The sequence below is a fragment of the Mytilus edulis genome, chromosome 4 (assembly GCF_963676685.1).
Source record: "Mytilus edulis chromosome 4, xbMytEdul2.2, whole genome shotgun sequence".
Taxonomy (NCBI): domain Eukaryota; kingdom Metazoa; phylum Mollusca; class Bivalvia; order Mytilida; family Mytilidae; genus Mytilus; species Mytilus edulis.
This window is the reverse complement of record NC_092347.1, coordinates 14,401,572-14,415,152: the sequence shown is the minus strand read 5'-3', so window position 1 is coordinate 14,415,152 and position 13,581 is coordinate 14,401,572. Positions and strand designations below refer to the sequence as shown.

General features: G+C 31.6%; 1 protein-coding gene across 10 annotated transcripts in view; it reads left to right on the top strand.

Annotated features, from left to right (window-relative positions):
• The window catches only part of LOC139519034 (multiple C2 and transmembrane domain-containing protein 1-like), a 98,342-nt gene that overhangs the window by 43,762 nt on the left and 40,999 nt on the right, over window positions 1–13,581 (top strand). Inside the window, exon 1 of one of the 10 annotated variants that reach the window (XM_071310790.1) lies at window positions 9,264–10,632. The exons of 8 other annotated variants lie outside the window; for them this stretch is intronic. In XM_071310790.1, coding sequence (XP_071166891.1) covers window positions 10,216–10,632 — 417 coding nt within the window. In that variant the 5' untranslated portion in view covers window positions 9,264–10,215. Of the gene's footprint in view, window positions 1–9,263; window positions 10,633–13,581 lie in introns of those variants that run through there. One more of the 10 variants, XM_071310789.1, reaches the window with a different exon arrangement.

Genomic DNA, 13,581 nt, shown 5'->3' with positions numbered 1-13,581 from the left:
TGTAGACATGGCTATACCAATAATTGCTAACATGAAACTGTAGTTATCACTATATTATCTGTCAATTTAGCTATGCATGTTTATTCTCCATCAGAATTTAATTTGTATTATTGAGTATTTCAGTAGATTAATGCTAGCAACAAAATCATTATTCTGTTCTTAAAGATTTAAACATAGAAAACTGTCTTTAAAAGAACCAATTATATGATGATAGGTTGAGTAAAGTTCATTCTATTGATTTTCTTATGGTATTTAACAGCTAAAATAGTGGTGGATCCAGAAATTTTTGTAAAGGGGACCCTCTGAATGCCTAAGAGGGGCTCCAGTCATTCTTCAGTGATTCACTATTTATTCAAATGAATGTTTACCACAAAAGGGGGACCTGGAAGGGGGTCCTGGGTTTCCTGGCCCCCTCTTAATCAGCTTCTGAAATCCTAATTTATTTTACAAAGAAAAAAAGAAATGCTTAAAATGACTTTATATAAGTTAGAAATGTCATGTGATATTGTAAATTAAGATTGATCAAAATTTTTTAATGCTTTTTTGCCACTAGACATTAAGCTGGCCTCAAACAATCAATCTTTTTGTAGTCAGATAGTTTAATATTTAGAAAATTGAGAGAAACAAATATTGGTGCATAAAGGTAAATTGTGAATTCCTAATCCATTTCAGTTCTATTGTCATTCTGATTCCAGACTTTTTTTTAGTACATAAGTAGATATTGAGTTGATTTTTTACTTATTGGATTAGCATATGATGGAGAGTAACAGATTGGGTTTTGTTGAGAATGGTGTACTTTTCTCAGAATAATTCCCCGGAGATTGTATCTAGTGCATATTTTTATGCCCCATTTATAGGCATAATGTTTTCTGGTCTGTGTGTCTGTTTGTCTGTTCATTCGTCTGTTCATTCGTCCGTTCATTCATCTGTCCTGCTTCAGGTTAAAGTTTTTGGTCAAGGTAGTTTTTGATGAAGTTGCAAGTCCAATCAACTTGAAACTTAGTAAACATGTTTCTTATGATATTATCTTTCTAATTTTAATGCCAAATTAGAGTTTTCGAACCCATTTCCATTTTAAAAAGGAAATTATGAAAGATGGAGTCATATACCATTTGTTTCTAGCACGAAGAACAGCAAAAGTTCATCAGAAGGTGTTGCATCAAAATGCATCCCAAGTTTGTAAAAAGTAGTTAAATTATCTTACCCTTCCGGAGCACCTGAGATCACCCCTAGTTTTTGGTGGGGTTCGTGTTGTTTATTCTTTAGTTTTCTATGTTGTGTCGTGTGTACTATTGTTTTTCTGTTTGTCTTTTTCATTTTTAGCCATGGAGTTGTCAGTTTGTTTTAGATTTATGAGTTTGACTGTCCCTTTGGTATCTTTCGTCCCTCTTTTCTTTTACAGAAGAAATACAATATTAGGAGAAGTAAAGGTTATGGGCGTTTTTCAATAAAAGCGTAACTTTCAGACCTAAAAAAAATGGAAAATCAACTTGTCTAAAATTTAATTTCAAGAGTTATTTTGAATACCTCTATAATAGACCTGTTTGTAAACAAAAAGTGCAATCTTAAATATTCTTTAAAATGATATTATTTTCATAATTTGTGTACTGTTTCGTAGGGGACTTTTGTCCCCTACGAAATTTCTTCTAAACACACATATTTTTTGCAATTTTAAATGTTTCCTATAGACATTCCAGTTTGTTTACTTTAAATACTAGGAAAATATCATTTTTTTCTGAATTGGAAAACCATTTTTATCGATAAAGATTAGACAGTACTTCACATATGAAGGTTCAACTCATGTTACGTAGTGGACATTTTGGTGCGTTTCGTAGTGGACAAAACCGTTTCGTAGTGGACAAAAAGTTTCGTAGTTGACATCAACCCTATTATATGTTAATAAAAACATAATAAAAATTACATGAAACTAGTCCTTGTTATTTGTTTTGCACGATTATAACTGAAAAAAGATTAAAAAAAGACTCCATGGTAGTGGTAGTGTCCACTACGAAACGTTTTTCTCCCATACTTGTTTCGTAGGGGACCGTTTCGTAAGGGACGTATTCGCATGTTTTATTTTTTCCCCACAATACCTATATTGCAATAGTAACAAGACTGATTGTATTCATCAAAGCATTTATCAAGCTGTACACTGATATTTTTTTCATAATTTTAAAACCAGATACTGAAGGAGATTTGACCCGTTTCGTAGGGGACATTATTAAAAATACGGTATCACTCTGGTCCATTTGATGTGCTCAATTTTTCTTACCAACAATTTAATTGCCGTTATAAAAGCATCACTTCTTTTGTAAGACCCTAATGTATATATCTCTTGCAAACAAAAATTACATTGATTTTATAAAACTGTTTATTGGCAAATTTTAATGACTTCGTTTCGTAGTGGACATTTTGTGAGGGACACACCTTCTGAAATTAAAAAACCTATATTGAAATGTGTTTATTAGAATATGTTGGCTCTGAACATACTTTTGAATTATTAAAGAACTTATGTAAAGTAAAAAAACCATTTATTTCTTCATTTTTATGCCCCACCCACCTACGATAGTAGAGGGGCATTATGTTTTCTGGTCTGTGCGTCCGTCTGTCTGTTCGTCCGTCCGTCTGTTCGTTCGTCCGTCCGTCTGTCCCGCTTCAGGTTAAAGTTTTTGGTCAAGGTAGTTTTTGATGAAGTTTAAGTCCAATCAACTTGAAACTTAGTATACATGTGCCCTATGATATGATCTTTCTAATTTAAATGCCAAATTAGAGTTTTGACCCCAATTTTACGGTTCACTGAACATAGAAAATGATAGTGCAAATTTCAGGTTAAAGTTTTTGGCTTCAGGTTAAAGTTTTTGGTCAAGGTAGTTTTTGATGAAGTTGAAGTCCAATCAACTTGAAACTTAGTATACATGTGCCCTATGATATGATCTTTCTAATTTAAATGCCAAATTAGAGTTTTGACCCCAATTTTACGGTTCACTGAACATAGAAAATGATAGTGCAAATTTCAGGTTAAAGTTTTTGGTCAAGGTAGTTTTTGATAAAGTAGAAGTCCAATCAACTTGAAACTTAGTATACATGTTCCCTTTGATAAGATCATTCTAATTTTAATGCCAAATTAGAGAATTTATTCCAATTTCACAGTCCTTTAAACATAGAAAATGATAGTGCGAGTGGGGCATCCGTGTACTGTGGACACATTCTTGTTTTACGATATTTTAGAGTATGAATGTTGAACAGGCGGTCTAGGGTTGTTTTGGACCATTCAGGAGTCAATATCTTATCAATCCCTCTAAAAATAAACTGTTTCTTTGCTTAAAATGTTAAATCTAATTCAATGTACTGACTGCACAAAAAATTACTTGCAAAGATCAAACACATTTTTTTTAAAGTGGATAGGACAAGAAAATACGTTTTTATTGAAAAACGCCCTTATGAAAAATATTCTTCCATGTGTCAAAAAATGAAAAAAATCATGAACTCTGTTAAGTTTTGTAGCTGGAATTAAACAAAATATTTGCTGTAATTTGGCTCAAAATGTATAAATAATACTAGATGTTATCAAAAATAAATACTTTAAAGATATTTTGTGTAAAAAGTTGAGAGAACAGCAGGATATGAATATTATCATCAGGATTCTGTGATAACGGTACTATTCTTTTATTTACATTTCTTACTTGTTTTGATTAAAGATATCATCATTTTGTAGATATTTAAAAAATGTTAAGAAGAAAAAACATTTATTATGTTTCTGAAGAATTTTATTAGAAAAATAGTTTTGCCCCTCTTCTTCGAAATTGAAATTGCAGTATTTTACGTGTCCCCATTCTGTTTCCTGTGATTTAACAGAATAATACTGTAAATGTCATTTTATAGTCACCCAATGAAACTTTCCATTTCAGAAATACTGACATGTTATATTAAATTTACCATTTTCCGGTTGTGTTTGCTGCATCAAACTGTGTTCAATGGGAGATAACTCAAAAAGGTTATATGACCTGTAAAGCAATATGAAAGGAAATTCAGTATTATAAATTTTGATATAACTTGAATATCTGTAATAAAACACACATAATTAATATTGCAGTGTTTACGATAAAGTGCTTATGTCTTAATATAACTAAACAAGGAGAGATTTAAGGTTAAAGTAATATTGTGTAAACACTTATTTTTGGTTGAAGTTTATTGGGTGTTTTTTTTTTGTGTGTGTTTGTTGTTTCATTGGCACATACAATATAATAGATCCTTCTCTTCATGTATAAAGGAACAAATTGGAGTATGAAAAGATATAATGAATAAGAAAGGGATAGAATGCTGAGGGCTGCAATAACTTTACCTTTGGAACCGTAGCTCTTAGGTCTTTTTGATATTTTTTTACATTTTGCGGACCATATGGTCTGCATAATAAAAAAAAATATAATAAGGACAACAAGAGTTATGGTTTGACAGCTACAATAACTTGTGAATTAAGTATGTCATTTGGAAAATTATTTCCCTGTATTTTCAATTTGATATATAGTGTCTTTCTTAGAAGAAGTTTAAAATGTAATTGAATCTGATTCAGTCTAGATATTAATTCCTTAATTTATGTAACCACAGTCTTTGTTTTGAATTTGTTTATGTAACTAACACAGATTAGATTTAATCCTAGGTGATACCGACTGACATCTGTGACGAAAGAGGAAGTGAAAAGCTTGAAATACTTAGGTAAACATAACAATCAATCTGAAACAAACCAACAAAGATAAAATGTGAAAGATCTTTTCTAATGATTCCTGGATTTGTTCAAATTCAAAATGAAACCAAACATGGCTTCTAGAGACAGTTATTTTCTAATGGTTAATTTTTTCATAGTGACACTTGATCAAATATTGTGTAGTTAAATGACAATGATGAGATTAAAAAGCTTATTGAATATTCTGTTTTCGTTGAAAAGTATCCAAAATACAGTTCCATATGAAGGGTTTCATCTAATGAGTAATGTGAAAATAAAAAAGAATATTTTATTTAGACAAAATTTGGTCATTGGCTTTATAGTTCTGATAGATTTTACAGTATTATTACCAGTGAGAATTCATGATTTTGACAGGAAAATTATGAAAGTTCTCATGCAAGGCCGTAACACTTTGATAGACACGTTAATCTAAAGTCATGAATTATTTCATATTCCACTGAGTCCATTGATCTCTTGTGCTGTTTTAATGAGGGTATCTACAAAAACAAGAAAAGTAGTACATGTTGTTTTGTAGTTTTAAAACTTTTTTTTAGAGAAAATTACATTTAAATAGTATAAAATTTGAAAATACAGAGATGCAACTATAGAAATTAGGGGCAACTGCAAAGCAAGTCTATAAATGGCTTGACTCTATCTATCATTCCGTTCTTGCATTCTTCTTTAGTCTATACTGTAAAGGGGAAATATCGATCTTCAATTGGACTTCAAAAGTCATCCTCCAGAGATGGTTTTCAAAAGATTGATCTTTTTCTGAATTGATTTTTTTCAAGTATAAACGGATAAATTGATCCTATTCAATTAAAAGTGAAAGTGTTATATTTTGGTATGAAATAATTCTGTGCATGGTCAGTTTGTTATATCCTTATAAAAGAGGGACGAAAGATACCAAAGGGACAGTCAAACTCATAAATCTAAAACAAACTGACAACGCCATGGCTAAAAATAAATGTCTGTCTCTGGGGATATCCATAATCTCCAATAAATTGACAGAACTTGAGGATGAGACAAGTAAACAAAGAAATATTCTGATGTTTTTGCTTCATTTTTCTGAACATATAAATGCTATTTCTTGGCTGCTTATTCCTAATACATGTATCTTCAAATAACTTGACATTTCTCATATCAGTGATTATCTTCTCACATTTCTGTGTTTAATGACTTGTGAATTGTGAATCAAAAAGATGATTAATAAGTGCATAAGTAATTCCAATGACTTAACTGTTTCCTGAAAAGGACAGATTATCATATTCTATGTTATGAGGACACCTCCGGGTGCGTGAATTTCTCGCTACATTGAAGACCTGTTGGTGACCCTCTGCTGTTGTTTTTTATTTGGTCGGGTTGTTGTCTCTTTGACACATTCCCCATTTCCATTCTCAATTTTATTTTTTATGGTATGGTATTAGGTCAGACTTTTCTTTTCATATTCAATAATTATGCTTGTGCAAATGTAAATGTGAACTGGTATTTTGAAGATTGATTCAAATAAAGATCTGTTCAATTTGTGCAAGTATAAAAGGGGTCTTAGGTTGAAATGTAGTAATAAGAGCTTTATATAGCCAGGGGGAGGGGGGTTAAGCGCTCAAAACTTAATTAACCCCACCACATTCTTAATTAGCCTGTTCCAAATTAGGAGCCTGTAGTTCAGTGGTTGTCATTGGTTTATGTCTGGTATATTTTTTTTTAGATAAATTGTTTTGTTAAGATATAAGATATAAGATATAAGATTTTATTGATATAAAAATCCAAAATCTGGATTGTCATCAACACATACACAAAGAACAAACAAACAGTAATCATTACAATCAATTATATGTACATAAAATGGTAATATATATTTTCTTTCTTATCTATCTATTTGACTGAGGAGGTACAGTTTTACATCATAGTTATACAATTTATATACTAAATAACGTAAAATAGCTTAAGTTAGTGAACGTCTGAACTTGTACATCTCACTAATACCTTTTATGCAACATTTACTGACATCATAATCGTTACTTTGAAAAATGAGGTGAAATTTTTCTATGTCTGAAAGATTATTGAAAGATGGTAAAATATCTGAAATATTCTGAAAAAATTTAATTCTCAACTCATTGAGTTTGGTACATTTTATGGTGAAGTGTAATTCATCCTCAACTTCAAATTTACATAGAGGGCATATTCTGTTTTCTAAATCAATCTTTCTGTGTCTGCCCTTTTCAATCATAAGGATACTATTACTAATTCTAATTCTCACAAAGTTTGAAATATCAGCTCTGTCTATATCTAATTTTAAAAAGTCTTCCATCTCAAATTTCTTTTTCAAATCTTTGTAAGTTCTTAATTTATTTCCTCTTTTTAATATCAATAATATTTTTTGAAATAGAATGGTCCCAAAATTTTATGAAATCATTTTTCAATTTTTTATATTAGTTATGAATAAGATGGTTGGTTTTCTCAAATAGTTTTTGTTCCATTATTGTTGAAGGCTGTACGGTTGTCTATAATTGCTATCATTCATCACTTCATTAGAAGTTTGGTGGATAATTGTCTTTTTTTGGTAATCATACCATATCTTCTGGTTGACCAAAAAGGAGTAACCTATAAAGTACATTTGGGTGCATTGAAATATATTGATTTTAAATCTGCGGCTTTGATATAAATGCCAGAATAAATCAAACATATTTTGTTTATAATAAGTTGATTGCAGCCTGTCAATATCTCATTAATTTACACTAATATACAAAGTCCAATGTTATTGATGTCTCCAGCATAACATTTGATCAGGAGACGTAACAAATCCTTGGTGTATTAACAGATTTACTATATTATACCATGTCAACTTTAAATAATCTATCAGAATGAATAGAACAAAATGTTATGAACAAACCTGAGGGTTCCTTATCGTCTGACCTCATTGTAAACTCAAAACTATTGCTGATTTATAGACGATTAATTGATATAGTGGGATATACTAACAGGACTGGCTTAACTCTATTGCTGTTATGACTTACTTAAACCAGTCCAATAATTTACCGTAAAAGGTTTTCCATTAAGACATCACAGCATGCTGATTAATACAATGGCGTGGACTACACATTTATGGTGTAACCACTTAAGTTCTGGATGTAAACTGTTTTAACATGTTTCAAGGTGACTTTGGAGATTCTGGTCTGCTAAAGGAATATATTATACTTTAAATATATGGAGCTGTTGAATTCCTATCCTGGTACTGTAGGCATATGTAAAGAATGTTTGATGTACTCGAAAAATATTTATTTTAATGTCGATTAAAGCATTGGAAAAAGCTAATTGCTAATTTGTAATGTTTAGCAGAATGCATTCTCTGAACTTTCATGATCACAATGGAATGATTTATAACATCACTGGATTTCATGATTAACAGAAAATGAACTTTCCTATCAGATACAAACTTTCTGTTTAGTGTTAGAACAATATGGCAATGGCAAGGTGTATATTTGTGTTATAACACATCTGTTGAAATTGTCTTCTCATAGGCAGTGATTTAATTTAACAAATAACATTTAAACTTTAAACCATTCAAGTGTTAAAGGGGATGATGGAATTATGTTTATGAAGATTAATGAATTTAAGACAAGATCGTGTTTATGTCTGTATTGAGCTAGAAAACAAGCTTTTGACATTAGGTTTCTTCATCAGTAAATGTTCTTAACTTTATAGCATCTTTTTCTCTGTGGGACAAGTTTTTGACATGAGGTTCTTCATCAGTGTAGATCAGTGAATGTACTACCAGTATTTAACTTTATAGCCTCCTTTTCTCTGTGAGACAAGCTTTTGACATAAGGTTCTACACTAGTGTAGTTCAGTGTATGTATACTACCAGTATTTAATTTTATAGCATTCTTTTCTCTGTGGGATGATTGATATGAGAGATCTGGTTGTCTGAACAGTAATAATTGTAAATCAGTGATAATGACTTGAAAACCGCTGCTGACAACTTAAACTGCCTAAGTTTGAAAATATATTGAAATCAATTTTTCTGTGGTACCATTCTTGGTCGTTCTTGTGATCGTGATCGATATCATTCTCATACCAGTACATCGATATCATTCTCATACCAGTACATTATGGAATTTAATTTAGATTAGTACAATATTGTAAATAGGAGGATTTTTAACATTGTTTGCTTTTAATATGAAATTTATTTATCATATTATGTCAACTATAAATCCTATTACCTCATCAATTTATATGGTTGTAACTGTATTGAAATTAAAAAATTAAAGCAACTAAATACAGAATGTCATTGGAATCTTTTATAGTTAATCATAACAAAATTTATCAAGTTGCATGTTATACATTCAGAGGGTAATAAATGCCTAGTATATGTTTGAAAAATGTAAGCCCAAAGGCAAATAGGCCTCATAGTCTGTAATATGGTGTAATCATTGCTATCAGTGATCCGGAAAGGTATTTAAACAATAGAATTTGAGTGCAGAGGACAAAGATAGTAATCTATTAAGGACCTCATTTAAAAACAAGGACAGGAAAAATAGTAATTGTTTGTGAAGGGGAGATTATATTTTACTTCCTGTAGTATTTATAGTGAATATGTATTTGAGGATTATAAGTTCTGACATTAGTTGTGTAGTGTGTTGATTATATGATTAGTTAATTAGGATTTCGGGAATCAGCTCTTTGAAGCATTTTCTACAAATAACACCATTTAATAGTGGTACATTAATCCTGAAATATCATATATATCAGCAATACATTTGATAAATACTGTATTTATCATAAACATTAGTTATACATTGGATTAACACTGTAAATTTGACATTTTATGACAATAGACAGATTGTTGTGATAATCTGCACATAATATTGATGGTTTGATAAAAAAAATCTTAAATCAGACTTCCGTAATGATTTCTTGAATGAGTTGTGCCAAGAACAAGATCTGATACATGTTTTATTGAAAATCTTCAAAACTGGAATTTATCTGTTTCAATTCTCAGCAGGCATCGACTCTACTGATTGTGGGACGGCAGTTAAGTGTATCAGAATTTTCAATAACAGGCTTGCTAGATTTTGTTTTCAGTATTCAGTAATTGGATATACAAGAAAAAATATCAGTTTTCAATTATCAGGATAAAAGTGACGTTTCTAGTTCACTTATTGAATGACTGTAGGAGAATTATAGCATTCTGCTTTATCCTACATACCGTTAGTAACTGTTGACTTATGTAAGAAAGCCTGGGGTTAACTTGTAATAAGTTTATTCTTATTAAGAAAGGATTAACTGGAATACAATTTATGGTTTCTGGATTTTAAATTTTTATGATGTGATCTATATTGTTATAAACTGGTGACAATATCTATTATTCTGTGGATTTAAGTCCGACTTTACACAAATTTTATCACAAAACAAATAATAATTCAATCTTTAGATCACTGTTTCAAGGATTTTATTCAAATAACTTGTACCTGTGTAAGTAGACCAAAACAAATATGTCCTCTTCTGAAGAAGAAAAATCCAATGTACTGTCGTCTGCAAGTGTGATAATGGCAAGACATAAAAAAAAGAAATGGAGGCATAAATTTGTTAGTGGATTAACAGGGTCTTCCAAAAAAATAAAAAAATTGAAAAAGTCTCGTTCAATAAGTCAGTCTGTTGGATGTCTTATTGAGAGTACAACAAAAACAGCCTTAGGAGATTTAAATTCTTACCATAATTCATGGGGTAACTTTGACACCCTTAGTGTAGGGAGTACTGGTCACATGTCCGATGATGGACGGAGTATGGACAGCCAGGATAGTCGTGATAGTTTGGATAGGCTAAGTGTACCTGTACGATATTCTGATTCAGGCATTCTTCATTCTTCACAAGAGTCCTTATTATCTACAGATCGGGATGATGATCTAAGCGTAAGAATTTTATGTTCTATACTTTTCATTATTGGAAAATAAATGAACTTCATTGTGACAATGACCATGATGACTGTTAGCGGGTGGCATCCTATTTTTTCAATCTATTAATGATTTTTTTAGAGAAATCAATTGCATGTTATTGAGATATTTACACTGAGTTCAATGTATCAGAGTATCAGACGAAAACCCAAGTGAGATTTATTTACCACCCACCCCTTTCTAATATACCCCATTTTTATTTGATCACAACAAATTATGTCTTAAATTTGCTTTGAATTTTCAAAATGAATTGCAAATGATATGGGTGTTAGTAAAGTCTCTGAGTATGATCATTTTCAACTAATTAAAGCAAGTCTTAAACACCATCCATTCCAACCAACCTGTATCATTTTATTTAAACCCCAAATGATCATGATCATGCTCTGCAGTTGCCACATAGCACATGGAAGGTATTTTTTCATTTCTTCAATTCTTTACTGAGTTAGGAAGTGGTTAAAGTTTGATAAATACAGGCAAACTTAATTAAACATACATGTATATGGCTACTTTTTTCAATTCTAAAATTTGACAATGTACCCATTATTACAATGAAACATCATAGACCTTTACTAAAAGATGTGTCTGAAGTTGTCAGTAAAAATTGAACAAACTTTACAGATTCTACTGGATGTTAAACAAACACAATAAATTAATCAAACAAACTCTAAAGAATTGAATGTGTCTGTCCCAAGTCAGGAATGTGTCCCAAGTCAGGAGCCTGTAAAGAATTGAATGTGTCTGTCCCAAGTCAGGAATGTGTCTGTCCCAAGTCAGGAGCCTGTAAAGAATTGAATGTGTCTGTCCCAAGTCAGGAGCCTGTAATTCAGTAAAGAATTGAATGTGTCTGTCCCAAGTCAGGAGCCTGTAATTCAGTAAAGAATTGAATGTGTCTTTCCAAGTCAGGAGCCTGTAATTCAGTAAAGAATTGAATGTGTCTGTCCCAAGTCAGGATTCTGTAAAGGATTGTATGTGTCTGTCCCAAGTCAGGATTCTGTAAAGAATTGTATGTGTCTGTCCCAAGTCAGGAGCCTGTAAAGAATTGTATGTGTCTGTCCCAAGTCAGGAGCCTGTAAAGAATTGTATGTGTCTGTCCCAAGTCTGGAGCCTGTAAAGAATTGTATGTGTCTGTCCCAAGTCAGGATTCTGTAAAGAATTGTATGTGTCTGTCCCAAGTCCAGAGCCTGTAAAGAATTGTATGTGTCTGTCCCAAGTCAGGAGCCTGTAAAGAATTGTATGTGTCTGTCCCAAGTCAGGAGCCTGTAAAGAATTGTATGTGTCTGTCCCAAGTTAGGAGCCTGTAAAGAATTGTATGTGTCTGTCTCAAGTCAGGAGCCTGTAAAGAAGTGTATGTGTCTGTCCCAAGTCAGGAGCCTGTAAAGAATTATATGTGTCTGTCCCAAGTCAGGAGCCTGTAAAGAATTATATGTGTCTGTCCCAAGTCTGGAGCCTGTAAAGAATTGTATGTGTCTGTCCCAAGTCAGGAGCCTGTAAAGAATTGTATGTGTCTGTCCCAAGTCAGGAGCCTGTAATTCAGTGGTAGCGGTTTGTTGCTGTGTTACATATTGTTTTTTGTTCATTTCTTTTGTACATAAATTAGGTCGTTTGTTTTTTTTGTTTGAATTGTTATACATTTGTCATTTCAAGGCCTTTAATAGCTGACTATGCAGTATGGGCTTAGCTCATTGTTAAAGCATGTATGGTGACCTATAGTTAAAATTGAGAATGGAAATGGGGAATGTGTCAAAGAGACAACAACCCCACCATAGAAAAAATAACAGCAGAAGGTCACCAACAATGTAGCGAGAAATTCCCGCACCCGGAGGCGTCCTTCAGCTGGCCCCTAAACAAATATATACTAGTTCAGTGATGATGAACGCCATACTAATTTCCAAAGTTGTTTATTTCTGTGTCATTTGGTCTATTGTGGAGAGTTGTCTCATTAGCCGTCAGGCCAAATCTTCCTTCTTATATCTAAATACCACTGTACTACTTTGTCCCATTACCTTTAGCTATTTCTTTATATATTGCATTGGTTAAATCATTTGTTCCTGGTTAGTTTCTTATTGAGCTTAAAGCATTATATATTGCATTGGTTAAATCATTTGTTCCTGGTTAGTTTCTTATTGAGCTTAAAGCATTATTCATTGCATTGGTTAAATCATTTGTTCCTGGTTAGTTTCTTATTGAGCTTAAAGCATTATTCATTGCATTGGTTAAATCATTTGTTCCTGGTTAGTTTCTTATTGAGCTTAAAGCATTATTTATTGCATTGGTTAAATCATTTGTTCCTGGTTAGTTTCTTATTGAGCTTAAAGCATTATTCATTGCATTGGTTAAATCATTTGTTCCTGGTTAGTTTCTTATTGAGCTTAAAGCATTATTTATTGCATTGGTTAAATCATTTGTTCCTGGTTAGTTTCTTATTGAGCTTAAAGCATTATTTATTGCATTGGTTAAATCATTTGTTCCTGGTTAGTTTCTTATTGAGCTTAAAGCATTATTTATTGCATTGGTTAAATCATTTGTTCCTGGTTAGTTTCTTATTGAGCTTAAAGCATTATTTATTGCATTGGTTAAATCATTTGTTCCTGGTTAGTTTCTTATTGAGCTTAAAGCATTATTTATTGCATTGGTTAAATCATTTGTTCCTGGTTAGTTTCTTATTGAGCTTAAAGCATTATTTATTGCATTGGTTAAATCATTTGTTCCTGGTTAGTTTCTTATTGAGCTTAAAGCATTATTTATTGCATTGGTTAAATCATTTGTTCCTGGTTAGTTTCTTATTGAGCTTAAAGCATTATTAAGATTGAGATAGTCTAAATCTATATTTCTGTTACTAGTATCTAGAATGCAACTTAGTTGTGCATGTTCTATTTATGACAACAAAAAATACCTTATATGTATGTC